Raw genomic sequence first — 19,852 nt, 5'->3', positions numbered from 1 at the left:
ATCTCAGCGGTTTCTATCAGCTGTAGATATTTCGGATGACTGTGTGTACCCAGGTTTCTCTAAATTAAACCAGGAAATTTGTGTGCTACGCTTTTGCCCAGGATTACCTCGTGCTGCGTTTCAGCTCCCTGCTTGATTTATACTGAATGGGCATCAGTCATAGCCAAATTTCAGGACTGTGCGCTTGATAAATCATGACTAACACTGCATTGTGTTGCAGTAACCAACTGTTTATTTCACAGTTGCCAACGTTATGCAACTCTTTAGAAATATTCAGAAAACCAGATGTGTGGTACACAAAATCTAGGATAGCCATGTCCTCTCCTACATCAAGATCCATGCAGCAACTTCTGATCTCAGATCTCACGGAGAGCACCTGCAAAGGCCACTGGCGTTGACAGGAGCATTTCTGCTCACTTTTTGATGAGGGAGACGGATTTAAACACCCCATTTATTGGACAAGTACTTGGAACACTGTCCCATTACACGTTCCCATTTGATGCCTTTCAGTATTTAAACAGTTTAAGAGTATAAGGAATGAACGTTCCCAAGTTGTAGGTAGTTTATAAGAAATCCTATTCAATAGAAAAGACAGTTTCCTCTCCTGTTCTTTGTTGTCCTTAAAAGTGTTGCACAGGAGAAAAATCCATGTTCCATCACATATGTCCTTACTGATCAATATATGATTTACAAAACCAATTTTAATTTATTGTCAACGTTTTTTTTTTAATGTAGTCCTTTCTTTTCTATGGTATCTTTGTACATTCATAAAAGACCAATAGCTTATACCTAGGACTACTCCTAAATGTGCTGAAGCTCATAATCCTAAACAAGGACTGGACAAGAAGAGAATATCCATGCCTCTGTCTATGCGCACTAGTGTTACAAAATATGTATTAAAAAGCCAATGCCACAACTGCAGTTGAAGAGCACGTGCACGAAGGTACGGATACTCTCATCTTTCTACTGCCATGGAGTCGCAGAGCATAACCCCCAAGCAGGAGGTCCCTGGTAGTTGGTCTCATGGTCTAGGAAATGCAATAGCCTGCAGCTTTAGTTTTCAGTTGTCCTTAGAGATAAAAAACCCCAACAGTTCTAATTATTTCCTTGTATCATCTCTTTCCTCACTACCTATGATTTAGGCTTGAATTCCTGTACATTTTAGGAAGTTTTATGAAGATCCAAGTTCAAAACGGGAACGAGTACAGGCTGAATAAAACAGGCTGTCAGAGGAAACAGTCCATGAAGTCGTTGAATGTTTCTAGCACCCAGTGGGTCAGGGTGGGATGGCTACACCGGGCTGACAGCTTGTGTTTAACACCAGTTTGGCAATATGGAAGGTTTACCACCGCCACTGCACACACCGCAGTAGCACTGGGAACTCGGGACAGAGGGTATGCCCAGCCTTTGCACGAGAGCAACAGAACCAAGAGCTGAAAGTACGGTATGGAGGCCAGAGGGGGAACTCCAGGCACTCTCCTGCCATTTCTGCCCCAGTCCATGGCTCGGCCAGCACACTGGGAGCTTTGCTCTGACCGAGAGGAGCGGTGCAGCTGGAGTAGTTCGGAAAATGATTTTCACAGTAGCATGCTGAAGAAAGTGCAAGGTAAACAACTGAAGCTGTGATTTCTGTCATAGCGTTTGTTGGAATTTTGCCTGGCACAGTGCAAATACACCACAAGAAATGGTAAATATTAAAAGCGTGTAAAAAGGGGGAAAAGGGATCGCGAGGGTTTGACTCCCCAGCGCAACCCTCCCGGCTGACACCGTGCCCCCTCAGGCGCTGGGCCCGGCCCCGCCGCGGCAGCCATTTTCCCCCGGGCCCGGCCCCGGCCTCGCCCGCAGGCCGGGGGGAGGAAACCCGCTCCGGGGCGGGGACCTGCCCCGCCGGTGGGCAGCAAGGCGGCCGGCCGCCACCCCACGGGCTTCGTCCCCGCCGGCAGCAGCTGAGCAGGGGGAAGCCCGAGGCGGGGCAACGCCTCACCCCGCTTGGGGAAGGCCCCAGTGCCAAGATGGCAGAAGCGCCCTGCCCCCGCGGGCACCCCGGCCTGCACAGCCCCGCCGCGGGGCTCCGGCCCCCCCTCCCCCTCCGGCACTGCCGGCAGGCCGGGCGGGGGGTGAGGGGCGCCGACGGGCGGAGCCGCTGCCGGGCCCGGCGCATCAACCCAGGGGGAGGGACCGGGCCGCGGCGGGGGAGGCCGCCGCGCCTGCGCCCCGCCGCCGCCGCTATCCGCGCACGGGCGTGTGACGGCACAGCCAATCCTGCGGCGGGGCCCGCCCCCCGCGGAACGCCGCGCCTGACGGACGGGCGGACAGGCCAATCAGAGGCGGGGGTGCCGTTCAAACCGGCGGTGCCGGGGCGACAGCGTCCAGTCGCGTGGCGGGGGCGGGCGTTGGGCGGCTGCACGTTCCCAGGCGTCTCCGACGGGCTTTTACTGCGCTCGGGGCGGCGCCGGCGCTCAGTGTGTTTGGAGCCGGCGGACGGGCGGGCCGGGCCCGCGAGCATGGGGGTGAGGTAGGGCCGGCCTGGCTGCGGAGGGGAGACGAGCGCGGCTGTCCGGCGGGGCCGGGCCTGCGCGGCGGCGGCGAGGAGGAGAAGGAGGGACGCGGAGCCGGCCGGAGGATGGAGGACAAGAAGGAGGAGGGCGAGGCGGAGATCCAGGAGCACGGGCCCGAGCACTGGTTCAGCAAGTGGGAGCGGCAGTGCCTGGCCGAGGCCGAGCAGGAGGAGGCGCTGGCCCCGGAGCTGCAGGACGAGGCGGCGGCGCAGCCCGAGCACAAGCAGCAGAAGCTCTGGCACCTCTTCCAGAACTCGGCTACCGCCGTGGCACAGCTCTACAAGGGTGAGCGGGGCGGGGGGGCACGACTGGGGCGGGACGGGGCGCGGTGGGCTCGGGGCCGAGGCTGGGCCTGGGGATCTGGCGGCGGGGTATGTAGGGGGAGGGGTGGGTGGGTATCGCCGAGCCGCCGGGGGTGGGGTGGGAACGGTGCCGCGGCGTCACAAAGGGGATGTGGCGGCGAGAGCGGCCTGGGCAGGGGGAGGAGTGGGCTTCCGGCCCGGGGGCTCCGCGCCCCTCCATAGAGGCAGACGGGAAAACAAAATGGCGTGAGGGGGGGGAACCGCGGCCGCTGCCCGGACGTCGCCCTTCGCGGCCTCCAGCGGAGCGGCCTGGCCCGGCAGAGCCGCCTCTTGCGTCGGCCCGGCCTGGAACCAGCCCCGGCCTGGCGGAAGGGTCGGGCCCAGAGGGCCCTACCGGCCGCGGAGAGGAAAGCGGCCTCGGCGGGGGGCCACGCCGGGAGGGTCCCGGTCGACGGGGGCGAGACCCGCGAATGTCCGTGCAGCGGCGGGGTCCGGGGGCGGGGAGGGTGGGGGCAGACCGGGAAGCCCGGCCCTGCCGGCGGCGGCTCCTGACGCCCAGCCCAGGGAAGAGGCTCCCGACAAAATGGCGAAGTGAGGGGCCGGCCCCATTGTGTGGCGGGGCTGCGGGGGGGGGGCCGGGCCGGGCGCTCCCCCGGGGGGCTGGGGGAGCCACCGTCGCGCCCGGCGCCCGGGAGCGGGCCAGCCGCCCGCCCGCCCTTCTCGGCCCTGATCTCGTGTTGCCTTCGGAAGGTGGAACAAAATGGCGAAACCTAACATGGCCGTTCGGAGTTGGTGACTCCAAAATAAACAGCGTGTGTCCTTCCCTCCCTGCAGACCGGGTGTGCCAGCAGCCGGGGCTCTCCCTCTGGGTCCCCTTCCAGAACGCCGCCACTGCGGTCACCAACCTCTACAAAGGTAAGGGGCTGCCCACCCCCCCCCGCTGCCCCGGCAGCCCTCCCTGCCCAGCCGGGCCCCGCTCTGCTCCTGCCCCGGCTTACTCATAAGCAGGGCCTGTTAATGTCTCTTATTCACCCTGATAAAATCTAACCCGAGACTGCTTCCTGAATCTTGCAAGTTTTCCCTGGGCCACTTTAGCTGACGATAGCTGAATCTTTTCTGTTGCCTCATGTTGGTGACTAATAACTTAAAAGATGTTTTATTTTGAGACCCTTGAAAAAGGATGTTTCTGATGTGTGGCTTGCTCTCATGGATTCAAGGGAAGTGTGCAATAGCTTATTAAACAGTACTTAAATTTCCTGCACTTTGTATATTCCATGGTGTATTAAATGTTGGGATATCAGTATAATAACGTACATTTGCAGTGAAGCATAGGTTGGGTTTTGTGTTTGTAAAATTCTGCATAGGTGTTAGGTGACAAAAGGTTTTATCTGGTTGTGACAGTGAGGCTTCTTAAGTAAGCCTCCCAGTTTATTTTAAGCACTAGAATGTCACTATGACTGTGTCTGGGGTGGCTGTAAGAAAGCAGTGTTAGCTGAAACTTTGATAAGAATGCACTCTGCACATGGCTGTGCTGTTTTACTCTGTGTTTCTGTCTGTCAGGATCTGCTCCTGGGCTCTGCTGTTCTTTGGGTTGTCACAAGAAGAATTCTTGTCTGCAGAAGAATCATTCACTGGTTTCTAGGTTGTTTAAAAGATTGTACAAAAATGATATCTGTATTAGTGGAGGCTTAAATTGGCACAGTGCGATTGGCATTGTTACTGTCTTCCATTCCTAGGAAGGAAAAAAACTTTCAAGTTCCAAATTGTTGTTTTTATGACTTAGAGTTTGACATTTTTTTTGAGTTGTGGGGTGGTGTGTATTTTCTGGTCTGTACAGTGTTATTTATAGCTCTACCTGCATGTTCTTTCATTTGTTGCCAGTTTTCCCACTTTGGGTTTGCAGTTGAACTTGGTAACATGTTTGTGATGGCTGATCGGGTTTCCGACAGATGTGGACAGAGCAAGGAGGAAATGTAGATGCATAATGCTTGCTGCCAGAGACTTGGCTTTTGCAGAAAGTGTGTTTGGATGTTGTGTATGTGTCATAAGTCATACAGGGGGGCAGCACATCACATGACAAGGGTAGGCGTTGGCCTGAGGAAGTGGGTCACTAGAATATGGTCTGGGACACTAGTCACTTGAGCATGGTGCTAGAGTAGCAGCAGAGTAATGTTAATAAGTTATCTGGAATAATTATAGTCATCTTTTAACAAACGGCATTGCTATCCCTTGCAGCATCTTTACTGAGAAGACTAAAGGTGTTCATTTTTGGTTAAATCATTTGATTACTTGTGCTATAGGCAAAATGAGTACTATTTTTCTGCAATAATATGATTAACAGAAGAGTATCTATGGTGGTGATTATGGAAACTAGAATTTAAGTAGGAAGCTGTCTTTAGTTGGGTGTAATGCAATACTTCAAAAAGCAGCACTTGAAACAAATCTTGCCTTAAAATGGATCTTTAAGAAGTGATGAAGAACCTCAGTTATTTAGAACTATCATCTTTCAATTTTTAAATTAAATTCCAAGTGGGTGGAAATTTGTTGAACACGGGTGGAACCATATTGTCACTGGCATATTAGGCAAGTTGAAGTCTCTTAATGTGAATTTGCCTTCCTTAGTGATGAACATGGCTCTTTAAAAATCTCCTGCTGTTTCTCACATACTCAGTAATATTTGTGTTTTGGAGAACTCTGTGAAAACACTGGAGAAGTACTTGGTGTGGTAAATCGAACACCACAAGCTGCCCCTTGCCCTGTCAGCTGGCTTCTGATGTTTGGAATGTTGAGGCATTAAAAATCTTGTAACAAGCTATATGAAGAACAGTGCATAAGGAGAAAGCCATGATGTCTTGAATGTCAGCATTTTTCTGAAAATAGATTAGAAGTTTAATATCACACCACACTGTGAAGGTCTTGGATCATGAGTTTCTGGTTGGTGCTGGTGATAGAGGCCCCCTTTAAAGACACTTTATTATCTTCCAGACTGCGCTAAAGAAGGGAAGGCATGGCTTGTAATGCAGGATTTAGAATTTAAGGCCACTGTGGAAAGTTTTAGGCATATATTAAAATAAGACTTCTGAGGCTATGATTTACCTTATTTTTGTTTTTAAAAAAAAAAGTGAATGTTTGTTAATTTTAGTTTTGACTTAGTAATTTCAGAATGTAGGCAACTTGACTGCTTACATTTTGCCAGCTTAACTGTAAACAAAGTAACTGTAGCTTTTACCATAAAAATCTAATCTTTCCCAGGGTAATGATGCTTGAAATTTGTCCAGGCTACATCATCAGTCAGTGTGTTTGACCTCATAAGTAGTTCATAGTTAGTCCTGTGTAAAGCATTCTTGTATACAAGGAAAGCAGGTTATTGACCTAAAGCTGGGCTCCTCACCTCTCAGAAGGACTTTCTCATGGTGTTTCAGGAAGTGATTAAAGGAATATTGTCAGTTTCCAAATTATCCCCAAAGTGTTTGGTAGCTCTTACTAGTGAGTGCATTGGAGCCTTAGCTGCTGTGGAGTAGAAAATGGCTGGAGGAATAATCTGTCATGTTGCCATTGCTTTCACAGGAATTAGCATTTGTAAATCTTCTAGCCTTTTAATTACAAAGCAGCATAGGCAAAATACTCTTAGAGTATGTGAAAGTAACTAACATGTTAAGTGTACGCTATGTATACTTGTATAGCTTATATTCTAAAAGCCCCAAGATTTAGCTGCGATCAATTTGAGATGTTTTCTCTTTTGGTGGATTGTGTTATGTTTGAAGTGCTGCTCTTTGATAGTGTACATTTTAGTGCTGTCTTTTGTGGACTGTGCAATGGTGCCTTAGAATATAAGTCTAAGAATAGCACTTAATAGTGATTATTTTTGTGTTTTTTGAGTGTGAGAAAACTAGATCAGATGTGTATGTCACTGTTTACCTGTAAACTAATATCTTCAACAGCTGTTCTTAAATAAATCTCTCAATATTGTTCTGGGCAAATGGCTCCTATGTTGGACTTCATTAGGAAAGCAAGAATATAAAAAGCTGTTTTAATCAGCTCTGCCAGATTAAAAAAAAACCTATGGAGATAAAATAAATGAAATTGGAGTGGATATGTTGATGTCTTTTAATGGAGCAAGAGCTAACATAGCACTGATTTTCATAAAACTGAAATAGCTGTTGGCAAAGCTCTGATAACAAATCTGTGACAAACAAGATGAGCATAATTGTGTAGAGAATATGGTTTGTTCCACCTGTTACTGTTGTGTGACATTTACTCAAACTAGTACCCAGAATTGTACTTACTGAAGTTTGAAAGCAATGTAATACCAGGCATTTAAGAGTTTCTTAGAGACATGGGTATACCTGATGTGCACAGGTGACCAATTACATCAAGGGAAAATGAAACTGCGTGTTGTAGAAGGCTTAATTGCAAGTAATATGTATTTAAAGCTTTTGTGTATCAAATTTACAATGGGATCTTAAAATGGGGAAGGAATTTTTTTAGACTTCCGTTGTAAATGGTATGTTGCCTAATTGAAAGGCATTGGGGACACTTGTATTCTAAGTAGTTTCAAAATTATGGCCTCCTGCAATTGAAATTAAGATAAAACTAGAGGGACTAAAGAGATATGACTTCTGAAAATTTCTTACCTGTCAGAATTGACAAAAGGTGTTACTCCATTTGTTTTTGTGGGACTGTACTCAGGCACTTCAAGAGCCTGTCTCTTAAAGTGCGTTGTCCGATTTATGTGCTTTCCTCAGACCAACAAGCTCAAAGTGTTTTTGATGTTAATGTGATATGGTTTTGTAACCAGTGCTGTACTATCGACCCAAAGTATAATAAATGCTATTTAGGTGGTGCTTGAGTTGCTGTTGACTTTTTGCCTTGCTAAAGAGTTCCACCCCTTTTACTAATATTCTCTTTAGGTTTAATAGGACTCCTCTTCAGTGCTAGCTAATCTGTTACAGCTAACTTGGTACTGCGTTACAGTAACCGCCAGAAAATGATGTTCTTTCCCGTGGTTGACAGGAAGCTCTATCGGTGGTGTGCTGTACTATACATTGCTCTCTCTGCAACATTTACTAAGAAAGCTTTTTTCTGTCTTCTTGCAGAAAGTGTGGATGCCCATCAGCGAAGCTTTGATGTAGGAATTCAAATTGGCTATCAGCGTCGGAATAAGGATGTGTTAGCCTGGGTTAAAAAACGCAGAAGAACTATTCGTAGAGAAGACTTGATCAGCTTCCTATGTGGAAAAGTTCCTCCTCCAAGGAATTCTAGAGCTCCCCCAAGACTGACTGTAGTTTCCCCTAACCGAGCTACTTCAACAGAAACTAGCTCATCTGTAGAGACTGATTTGCAACCCTTCCGTGAAGCCATAGCTCTGCATGGTAACAGTAACTTTTTCGATACTACCTGGTTAAAATTGGGTGGGGGTTCTTAAAAGCATGTCTGTCCCTTGGCCATTATTGGTGTCATAATATGTCACATACCCAGTGTTCCAGCTGAAGGCATCTCCTTCATTCTCTCGGGGAATTTTCGCATGTATAAGGCATGTAGCTACTAAAAAGGTGCATGGTCAAATATTTCTAATGAGAAAAAGGTATTACAGCTCTGAACGTCACTTTTATACAATATTCTGTAGCTGTGAACTCAAGAGTTAAGTGTCAACTTTTGGTAGGGTTTTTGAAGCATGAAGAGACTTGGCATTCATACCAATGTTAAAGTAAACAGAATTCTTGGAAAATGATAATACTATGCTAGCAACTAGTTAAATATTAAGATTTGACTAGTAGCAAATAACTAGCAAATTTTTGCAGGGTTGGGGAGGGAATTTGATGTCTGAAGCTTCTGTTTCTGGGTTCTTACCTTACTGTAGTTGTTGTATGTAGTGGATAATATGGTTTAGCATTCTACTTAAAGTACCCTGGAAAGGGTACTTCACTTGTGCATCATTGCAATAATTGAGTCCTCTTCAGAACTTAGTTCTAGTTCACTTCCAGTCTTAAATGCCTTCCAGCGTCATGCAGAATTTCCTTCGTTGTCATCACCAACAGTGTTGGTGATGCATATTTTCTCCTTTCCAGATATGAATATTCGGTAGTTTATTCTGCACTGGACTGTAATCTAGCAAGTGATAAAGAAAAAATGTGTTTTAAATTGCCCCAGAGGTGAAATGAAGCAGTTCAGCTGTGCGTTTAATGCTTTCTAAAATTCCAAAGGGTAGCAAATATCTTGAGGTATAAATTGCAGACCATTCTAAAAGTAAAAAAATTCAAGCTATCTAGAAATACAACCTGTAAAACTTAAGTGAAATTTTTACTGTCTCAGTATTCTCAATGGGGGAGTGGAATTAATGAGTTAATTAGATGAGTGGATTCCTGAAAATGTGGTCTTGCTTCTGCTATACTGTGGTGGCTTTTCAAGATACATAAGCCAGAGACTGTTACTGTCTAGGTGACAGCTTAATTCTGGTATTGTTTGCTGCTCTGTTGCCATTTAAATCAAGCATGCTTCCACCCAGTCATGTAGGTGTTGGCAGTTTTCCTTCTCATATTAGAAGCTAGCTAGAGGTTTCTGTGTACCAGTATTGCTTATTCAGTAGGTAAAGCTAACTTCATGAGAAGAACTGCAGAAGCTGGGTCTCACCTGATAATGATGTGATAAACACCCTCTTATAAAAAATACTGGTTGAAGCCAGTGTGCAGTTGGCTTTAACTATAAAGGCTTGATCTCAGGTGAGAGTAAGCTGGGTAGACTCACTTCAGTACAGTGAACTCTCAAGCAGAGTAAACTGAGGAGCATTTTTATTGGCAACGTGCCTCTTTTCATGTTCTTGTGTTGTTTCTTAGCATCTGTTTTGTATAGAAGTGGCTTAGGGAAGTCACTTCTCTATAGCATGGGAATCTGAACTATGAATTATGAAGTTTTTTTACATTTCATAACCTAATACAGGGTCATGAGGACTGTAGTAAGTTCTGTGCTCTGTACTGGCACTGCAGGGGCTAAAATGCACTCTTCCCCCTTCATCAGCTGGTTGACAAGATCACATGTCAGTCACCTTTGGGATTAGGTTCTCTTGATATCAGTTTCAATCTGGTCTTTGACATAAATGCTTTTGTGCAAATCCTTTAGTGACTAGGCTTGTATTTGGCCTCATAACTGTTGTTAGGTTATTGCCTACAATGTCTGTGTTCCTCCAGCTTCTCCCCTTCTTTAACATTAAGGAGGCTGCGATTAAACCATCTCCCAAAATCCCTTTGATTTTGAAACCTGTGTAGGATTTTCAGGTGTGTGTAAATCAATGCCCTTTGTAGGGCTGTGTTTATCTTCATTTTTGGCAGGCTGTTTAAAAGTGATTTGCTGCTTCTAGGCATTGTGAGAAAACATAAGAAAACCTGATGTTAGTGAGTAGCAGTCTCAACAAGTGTTCAGGACTAGGCTTTAAGGGGAATTTCTGCATGTAAAGGAGTGAGGCTTTGTTTTGTGTTGGTAGGCTTCCCGTGGAAAGGGAGTATTTATCTATTGGTGATGTGGGTGGGCTGAATTAGATTTGATGGGTAATGCTAAAACTTGCTGCCCTAAGCAAGGTCTCTTTTAGTGAAGCAGGGATAGCTATGAATCTGTGTTGTATTACGACACCAAATAAAGCTCTGTTGAAGTTGAGCTGTTTTATTGACTTCTCAGAAATTGGTACAATATATGTCTAAAGACCATGGTCCTGTAACTTGTTGATCTTGGTCTTTGATGGGAGAAATAACTGTATTTTGGTAGTGTAAACTTTGACAGAAGCTGTGGTAACAAGGTAGCTAATAATAAATATTTCCTGCAATATCAAACTAGGTGTATGTCCTAGACTAAATAAAACATTACAGGAGTATCTTTAGGTATCAATACAATCTTAAAATGGTATGTTGCATCAGGAGAGAAATCTGCTAAAATTTAATTTTTAACCTTGCTTCTTCTATCTCCAACTGTGTTATAGCCAACCTATATTATAGCTCTGCAAGATAGTTAAGTTTTCTTGATGACAGCTAGGGATTTTGAATCCAAAATTTGTTCTTATGATATTGGTTATCAGTAAGTGGTCTTTGTGCTGTAAGGAAACTTTTTTCTTCTTTACTGTGCGGCTTTCAAGACTTTTTACAGTATCTAAAAGCAAAATGATCATGACAAAAAATCCTATACTGACCCAAGAATGTTTAAGGTATATGTGATCCACCTTTTCTTCTAGCTCTATGGCACGTATGCTGTACAGCTGTTACTGAAATCTTTAATGTAACTTAAGGGTACTTGAGAATGAGTTTTTGGAACTAAGTAACCTCTTGAGAGAGTTAAACTCTGGTAAATAAAAAAAAATATCTTTGCCCTTAATACCAGCTTTCCGTTATTAGTGTGCTGATGGGTAACCTTTGAAATAAAACATGTCTGGAAACTTGAACTGAAAAGAAATTAAAGCCTTCAGGAAAAGCCGAGTAGTTAGCTCAAGGTTATAGCTGCTATTTTACTCTGACGTTCAAGTGGATTTTTCTGAAACTTCAAGAACTGGGCATCTGATGAAGCCTAGCGTTTTAAGATGTTACAGTAGAAGATAAATACCTTTATTTTTCAACATCTCGAATAGAGTTGGGTTTTTCAACTCCCTCCAGACCCTAAAATGTCATTGCAGTTAGCATAGGTATGGATAGATCTTCAGCTGCTTTCTGAATGTGTATTGCCATATCTAGTTCTTTAAGAGAAGAGTTTTAAGTGACAGAATTACATCAAACTGAGCTAATAGTCATAAGATTCCCAAAAGCTGATGTTTGCCAGGTCATTTTCTGCTTGGCTGTAGCTAGCATGCTAAGCCTTGCAGTGCTGGTGGCTGGGCACACTGAGTCCATGTCTGAAGTGATGGTTTGGTCTTTTAATGTGGGATGTGCTCCATGCTTTACAAACCATTCTCCCAGCATAATAGGAGAAGATGCTATGATTTGAGGAGGGTGAAGAAGCAAGTGTGGAAGGGCAATGCTGAAATGCGTTAGACTTGAGCATTCTTCACTAAAAATGATGTGAATATGCAACAGTGCAATGAAGGAATGTTAGTAAAGGAATGTTAGTAAAGCTCCTTAGCTTTAATGTTGATGTATATCACTTGTGATTCAGTCTTTGGGGGGGGGAACCCTTGTTCTAGCATGTATAATTATGGGGATTGGTCCCTCTAAAGAGCCTGAATTTCCTTTAGGCCTTCTTGTTCTTGTCTCAAAATACTAAACTGCAATATAAAACATCAGCAATTGTTAGCAGAGTGGAGAAGCAGCAGTCGGTGGAAGAGAAGATGGGAGAGCAGAGTTCAGGTTAGTTTGAAAGAGTTTTAACTTAAAGGTTGTGTGTGTATATAGAGCTATCAGAGAGTTGTGTATTGGTATGTACTGCTAAAACTTGCTCTCTGAGCAGTACTGTGAAAGGGTGAGTATGACAGAGTGACAAGGATCTATCTGCATGCCATTTTGTATTTATCTGGAGTTATTAACTAATTCCTGCTTTAGTCACACTTATCTAAGCGTGAATGTTCTTTTTGATACTTCCGGAAAACAATAGTTAACTACTGTTACTATACTGAACACTAGTTATCCAGTATATTATGCTGTGGTAGTGACTTCAATAACTCATACTCATTATGGACATGGTTATAGTGCAGATAAAACCGTATTTTCAGTTTGTTAGGCCAGAGTTCATAAACTTGCTAATTTTGAGTTGACAGTCTTATTTACCTTAACTATTTCATATTCCATAAAACATTTTTTTAGCCAAGCATTTCGATCACTTGATAGTTTTGGAGAGTACTTATTACTAAGTTAGCTAGTATTGGTCTCAATTTCTTCTCTACTGCAGCTTTTTCTACTAGTACTATAATAAAAGCTTTAGAACATAGATTCAGATAAAAGCAGGTTTTTGTGAAATTGCTGGCTATGAAACACCATATTGTTGATGACTTGTCTGAAAGATATGGCAGGAGTGAGAATGTAGTTGGTACTGCAAGATATTTCGGATATACCCTCCACTTCAATCCTGTCAAGTTTAAAAAGGGAGAAAGAGCCACATGTCCTTTCTTAAAGGCCTCTCAAAAAAGGAAATGTCTCCTGTAGAAAGCAGTGGGAGTCTTCAGGGGTTGTCATGAGATTGTGACAGAAGTAAAGACACTTTAGTAGCTGTTTGAATCTCTCTCCTGTTGTATAGACAAAACTGATGTGCCTATGATTAGGTCACGTTAATCACAACATAAAAATTTGAGGTTGTGAAATGGTGTTGCTAACAGTCATGTTGCCTTATTACTTCCTAGTATCTTACTGCTTGCTTTACTGCTTTGAATGGTTAAATGCTTTGGGAAGAGATCTGGGTCCACTGAGAACTTAAACTCAGAGTAATTCACGATAAATGGGTTTTCTGAGATTTCCTCTTTGCATTACAACAACTTTCCAAGAAAAAATGAACTGTGGATCACAGCTCTTGAAAGATGCTTTCTCTGTCAACAAAAAAAAATAATCTTTTAAATTGTTGCTGGTTGTCTTCAAAGACATTGATTCCATGAGATGGCAACTTGATATTTCAGTGCATACCTCGAATTTTCTTTATGATTCTTCCATGTTGGCTTGATTACCCAGTCCTAAACTGTGATCTAAATGTTTCGTTTGACAGCTCTGCTCTCTTGGATTGATGTGTAGTGCTATGTAATATGGTTAACTGCCAGTAACTGATAGCAAATTGTCACTCAGTCTGTTAGCATACTCAGTAACGACTGTTACTCATTAGTGCCGTATGAAATACCTGTATGAGATGCAACTGCATCTAGAAGTCCGTGTTGTGATGCAAAATCCTTGTACTCCTGTCTGTATAGAAATGAATTCAAAACTACTCTCCTGCCTTTGATGTCAGGTTTGAGTGAAGATTTTAACTTCTCCTGAAGGTTGTTTCTGTATTTAAATGTACAATGATTCAGTATTACCTACATATTGGAAAGTCAATGCCTACTTGAGGCATGGCTTGCAAACCTTGGCAGTCTGTTTTAGAATATGCTGCAGCACATGACAGGTGCATCTTTTCTGACTTCTGTATTTACTGTTTTAAAATGCTTGTTACTTGAAGAGGCTTTACTTCAAAACATAGTTCTTGAGTGATGCCAAAAAAATGTATTCTCACATCACAGGTCGGTTTTGGGGTTTATTACAGAATAATTTCTGTTTTGTTACTTGGGCACTAGACATAATGAAAAAGTGTCATGATAAACTGAATTAGTATATTGGTCATTTGGTTGTGAGTTGTATAATTTAAGAGTAAATGACTGAAGTGGTGTAAATTGTTGACTTGCAGTGGAAGTAACAACACTGAACTTCTGTGTTCAGAGCAATTTTGCTTGGAATAGTTATGTGGGGGGAAATCTCTGCAATCAATTTGGATTTGAAGCAATGTTGCCTTCTGTGCACTGTTGGATTTTTTCCAATTCAAATGTACAGATGAATTAATGTTTTTTCTAATGTATGTTATGCCAGTTGAAATTAAACTTGCTGCTATCTTTCATTTGTGAAGTGATTTGTTACCTGCCCAAAATTTGCACGTTGGTGGTTTATCCAAGTTATGGTATCTGAATTGGCTTTTTGCCGTTGGCTTTTTGTACATCTGTGTCATCCAATTAGCTGCTTTAGTTCCTTTGGTAGATGTATGGCAACCTCTTTTCATAATGGTTTTGAATTTAAACTTGACCTTAATCCTGGGACTAGCAGAACAAACCTTGTTTCTGAATTAACTTTTCACTAAAGCAGCTTCTGCTGCTTAAATGCATTCTGCCATTGTGAATGAAAGATGACTTTAATGTGAATAAAACCTGCAGGGTCCCTATCAGACTTCAGACTGCTTCTGAGTTGCGTTGGAACACCACTTAAAGCTGTAAGCAAAAGCTCTAAGAAAGCATCATAAGTGGCTGTTCCTGGATAATGCCCAATTTGTGTAAAAGTATATCCTGTGCTCTTACAAGGACTTAAGCTTTAAATGTTTGTTCAACAGTAATGTGCAATAGAGTGGAGTTGGTTGGCCTGTTCTGTCCTGACTTGTATATATATCAACCTGCCATTGCTGCAGATGCCTTCAGATGCCTTCAGAATTTATCTTCTAACTGTGGTTTCTGGCAGCAGATCTAGTAGCTCTGGTGGTCTTCTTTTCACAGAGCCTGTGAAATTGGTTACTTGGCCGATCAGCAACTAATAGATTGGATTTTGTTAGGCTTTATTTGTCAGCGTGTGACTTCTGGCTGCCTACATGACCATGTATGAAGATTTGTATTAAGTGGCTTTATGTTTTATGGCTGGACAAAGGTATAGAGTATTTAAGACTGGAGAAAAACCTCAGAGTATCAAGGTTTTGAAGGTTACTGAGACAGAAATCTTCCTGGACAGATTAACATTTGCTTGTTCTTATTGTTAGAAAATATAAAGATGTAGATCTTGTCCTGTATGACTCTTGCTTTGGCAGTTTATTTCTAGGCCAACAGATGTTTTTGTACTTTCCTAATAATTCTCAGATTTGAAGCAGTTGTTATAGCAAAGATGTTTGTCTTCTCTGGGCTCCTGTTTATCTACAAATATAGCCTGAATTCCAAACTGAGGAGAATTGTTAGGCTTTCATGTACTAGTGTGTACTAGTTACTAAACTTATCGTTTAGAATGTCCTGCTTTTGCAAAGTTGTTGTAATAGTAACATTACTGAAGACAAAGTTTAAATCTTATTAAGTTAATGATTTTCTTGTTTATGGTGTTGTATCTACAAGAAATAAAACTTCTGCTTTAATTAAACATTTTATTAATAACCTGAACAGAAACCAAAGTAATTGCAGGATACCTGTGACAGTGTTTTGGATCAGATCTGTCAATAGCAAGTTCTGAGGGATTGTCATGTGGTTTTGCTTGGCTTATCTGTTATTTTTTAGGTGCTCTTCTGAATTCTGATAATAATCACATGATGGCTAATAGCAGCAGCCATGAAATAAAACTTTCACTTAAAAATTAGATATGGCATACACCTGCCTGAGATCTGCTGGCATACTGTGGTTTTCCTTAGAACTGGAGTGACTGAGGGAATGAAAGGGAAGCAGGGTTGTGGTGTTCAGAACCAGACCAAGGCAGGTCAACCTGGAAAGCCCTTGGTAGGGGATTTCCTTCTGTGTAACTGTTGGTCTAGTGGGAAGCCTTTATATTGAATTAGTCTGCACTGGAGTAAGTACACATACTTTGCATAGCATGTCATGCTTATGGAGCTAAAGTTTGCCATAGTGTGCTATACAACCTGGTGCATAAACTCACTTTTAATGTCATAAGAAGCTGTTTTAGTAATCGCTAGATTCTTATATGTAGAAGCGGGGAAGGTGTGGTCTGGACTTCAAATTAGCGTGGTACAAATAATAGGATGAAGTGCCTTTAATGTTTCACTAGAAGTCAGACAAGTGTTGTCTCTTCTGCCACACGTGGGAAATAAACTTTCTTTACTGTTTGACCTAAATACTCTTTCTTTTTTTCCCCCTAGGTCTTAGTGGTGCAATGGCTAGTATAAGTGTTCGCTCAAGTACCCCAGGCTCGCCCACTCACGTGAGCAGTGGCTCCAATGCTAGTCGAAGGAGAAATGGACTCCATGATGTTGATTTGAACACTTTCATATCAGAAGAAATGGCACTCCACTTGGACAATGGTGGAACTAGAAAGCGTACCTCAGCCCAGTGTGGCGATGTCATTACAGACTCACCAACTCATAAACGCAACAGAATGATCTAAACTGCAAAAATTTCAAACCCACCATGCTGCTTGAAAGCCACTTGATCCTCAGAGTACTATTGAAAAGGAAACATGAGGCCATCTTTCCATATTCACTGTTTAAGACAAATGAATTCAATAATTGCCATAAAGGAAATTTTAGATATTACATTAGATGCCTCTTGTAACTGCGGCTTTCTTAAACTATATTCTTAGCAGAGGACATCAGATATTGTGTAGTAGTTAGCAAGATCATCATAGGCAAACATGTATCCGTTCCAAGGCTAAAAGTGACCTTACTTGTATTCTTAAAGGGAAAGGAAATTTCAGATGTTTATTTGGTTATAGAATGCTTTTTTTTGTCCTTTATTTCCTGCTGTGTTGAGTATTTGCTTAAACAGTATTGCCAGTTTGACTGAAATTGTCTACAACATGACTTGGCATCTTTGTCAAAACTGCAGGCTTCCATTTTTGCAGCACTGTACCATGCACCTAGTTTCTATATAGTAACAGTGTGCAAGTTATAAATATTGGACTGTACCCTTTTTAGTTTTAAAAGCAGTTGATAATTCTGGTGATTGTGTGATAATGTAAAGAGGTGCTATGATGGTCATGCAATTAATACTTAATATTGAATCAATACAAGGATCTTTATTGGATTCACTTTGTGTGTTTTAGTGCTCTGAAGTAGCAATATTAAACTTTTCCCCAATTAACGTCATAGGCTTTTAAATCAGTTTGAGAAAAATATATGTACTTATTGGTATTATCCTCGTGGTAATCATACACAGTGCAGACTGCACCAATGCTGACCTAAATTTAGAGAAAGATGTCCTGTAATTGGAAAAATAGGCTTTTCTGTTCAGTATTAGTGAAGGGTAGGTTTTGTGTACACCCATATCCCATTTTGCATTTCTTGTGAAGTAATTGCCCATTGCTGGGGAGGGGTGGGAGGAGAGGGAGTGAGGGGGAATAGTTGGCGAAGGGGTGTGTTCTAACAAGTAAGACTTCTGGTCACATGTGGAAGCTTGGACTAACTTAAAACAAGACCCTGTGTGATGCTCTCCCTTTCTGGAGGGAGTGACACGCAGGTTCTATGAAGTGCTAAGAAAATAATTTAAAACTGGAAGTTGATTATAAAGCTCTGGATAAACATGCCGTAAGGATGAATTAAAAAGGATAAATGGCTTTCTTTTTGTGTTGAGCTTACATTCATAGGATTGAACTCTGGCTGCCATAACTTAAGCATAATCTAAAACTGAACTAGAGATCAAGACTGATGTGCTGCAAATCCGTTTCTGAATGGGGAAGGATATGTGTCAGTCTCAAAGAGTGTCCTAACTATTTTTACATGTAGATGCAGCAAGTCTTTGGTGGAGAGCTCTGGCTTTTAGGGCCTCTAAATCTCTGCCTAGGAAGGGGATGATACAGGAGGAGTAAGAAAATGAAGAGCTCCAAACCTGCAAGTTGGGAAGAGGTATTTAGTGAGGTGGTATGCATGCTTTAACTGGAAGCGTAGGCTGATTCTTGGATGAAATGCAGCTATGCTAGATTCACAATACTAAAAAAATTGTGATGTTCTAGCGAAGTTAAGGCACCTCGAGCTCCATGTTAATACACAGCTCTTCAAGACTTTTGCTTATGTGCTTGTAGAGTCAGATCTTTTTTGTATTATCTTCCCTGTTTGAAGCAGACTTCACTGTAGTTTTGCTCCCTCTTACCCTGGTGTCCTCTCATTGGTGTTCTATAGTCAAGGCAAGACAGCAGTGATGTGTTAAATTCTCAGAATTCAAGGCTCTCTAAGAGCATAATTTCCTTGCTTTGTGGTGCTTCCATCGAATTTCTTTACACCTAAGAGCTCTTGAAGATGTCAACAGTTGCACAGTACTGTAGCTAGAGGTTCTGTAGATCATGGGACAAGTGTAAGAACTGTTCAAAACCCCCACCTGTGTTACATAGCTGAACTTGCACATCACCCGAAGACTCAACATACATTAATTTCAGTTACTGCTATTAACTACGATTCATAAGACTTATTTTATGTAAGATATTAATAATGCATAAAGCTATTTTTCATTTGGAGACTGCATTTTCAACAAAGATTTTGAAGATGGTATCTAAATATATGTGTTAGTATTTATTAGGCTGTTGGCAGTGGGATTTTTCTGTTCCAGAAGAAAAATCTGGAGTCCTGAACAGAAAGGACATGTGTGAGAACCATTCTTCAGCTCTTCTGTTTATTCATTAACTGGCTTGTACAACTAAGATGCTTATGCTCCGCAACTTCTAACACACTTTACTATTACATGTGGTAAAGGTAACAACATGTTGGTATCAGTTCTGCATATATGGACTGAACTGTAACAGTGCTTCTGGTCTAGCCCAAATACACAGAGCCTGTTCAAATTACTTCTCCCTTTCCTTGCAGTGAAATAAATCCTGTTAATGCTTTGAAGCATTAATTCAGTCTACTACCATCTTAAAACTAAATTTGTCTGGCTTTTTATTTAATTTGTGCCATTTTTCTTTGAAAGAGAGCAGGCTTAGGTATTAAACTGGTTGCATTAATGTTTTTTTGCTTGTACCTTAAATATTTGGCAACTTTTTGATTGTTTTTCGTTTAGCCCCAACTGTTGTTTGCTCTTTGTTAACCTCTGCCAGAATGATCAAAAATGCATGTATTCACCTGGTAAACACAAGGAGAACAGGTTGTCTCTTAAAAAAAAAAAATAATAAAAAAAAGTCCAGTACCTGTTGCTTTGAAGACTATTTCTTGTGCCAGTGTAGAAAATTGACGTTCTGGAAATAGCTTTCGGCTATTATCTGAACTGTAGCTCCTGGAGCCAGAAGCGAGTTGATTTTCTGTAAGAAACACTGAATTGAGAACTGTTTAGTTTGGTAAAAATGGTGCTTACTTTTGCTTTCTCCTATGAATCGTATAGTTGACCGGTCTCTTCTCCATGTACATCAAATCTAACATGAATGTGCGGCAAGTTACATAAAGTACATCCTGCACTGAAGCTACTGAGCTTGGCTTGCTTATTAATGAAGTAAGTTTTAAATGTTAAATTTAAATCTATATTACAATAAAGTAATGCAAAAATGATTTTGGCTGAAACTGAAGTCCTGCAGTTAAACTTACTCAAATGTGGTTTACCCAGCTGGAGTAATAGAAACTCTAAGTCATAATAAACCTAATAAAAAAAAATAAATACATACAACTAATCAGGCTGCT

At 42.3% G+C, this 19,852-nt stretch overlaps 1 protein-coding gene across 2 annotated transcripts; it reads left to right on the top strand.

Moving 5' to 3' along the window:
* The first annotated feature begins 2,387 nt into the window (after positions 1–2,387).
* Positions 2,388–19,381, top strand: HAPSTR1 (HUWE1 associated protein modifying stress responses). 2 transcript variants are annotated; one of them, XM_054210582.1, is made up of 4 exons: positions 2,388–2,843; positions 3,695–3,775; positions 7,957–8,232; positions 16,394–19,381. In XM_054210582.1, the coding sequence occupies exons 1-4, from the start codon at positions 2,624–2,626 to the stop codon at positions 16,636–16,638; spliced, it is 822 nt and encodes a 273-aa protein (XP_054066557.1). In that variant the 5' UTR covers positions 2,388–2,623; the 3' UTR covers positions 16,639–19,381. The 2 variants fall into 2 exon arrangements, with proteins under 2 accessions (XP_054066557.1, XP_054066556.1); XM_054210581.1 differs by having other exon boundaries at positions 3,611–3,775.
* Positions 19,382–19,852: the final 471 nt, after the last annotated feature.

This window comes from Rissa tridactyla, chromosome 8 (genome assembly GCF_028500815.1).
Source record: "Rissa tridactyla isolate bRisTri1 chromosome 8, bRisTri1.patW.cur.20221130, whole genome shotgun sequence".
NCBI classification, from domain to species: domain Eukaryota; kingdom Metazoa; phylum Chordata; class Aves; order Charadriiformes; family Laridae; genus Rissa; species Rissa tridactyla.
This window is presented reverse-complemented; position numbering and strand designations above follow the sequence as displayed.

Bases quoted from the DNA above. Each gene is read 5' to 3' on its own strand.
- HAPSTR1 (XM_054210581.1), top strand. From the start codon at position 2,624: ATGGAGGACAAGAAGGAGGAGGGCGAGGCGGAGATCCAGGAGCACGGG. The intron at 3,776-7,956 runs GTAAGGGGCTGC...GTCTTCTTGCAG, and splicing joins GGTCACCAACCTCTACAAAG to AAAGTGTGGATGCCCATCAG. The intron at 8,233-16,393 runs GTAACAGTAACT...TTTTCCCCCTAG, and splicing joins TGAAGCCATAGCTCTGCATG to GTCTTAGTGGTGCAATGGCT.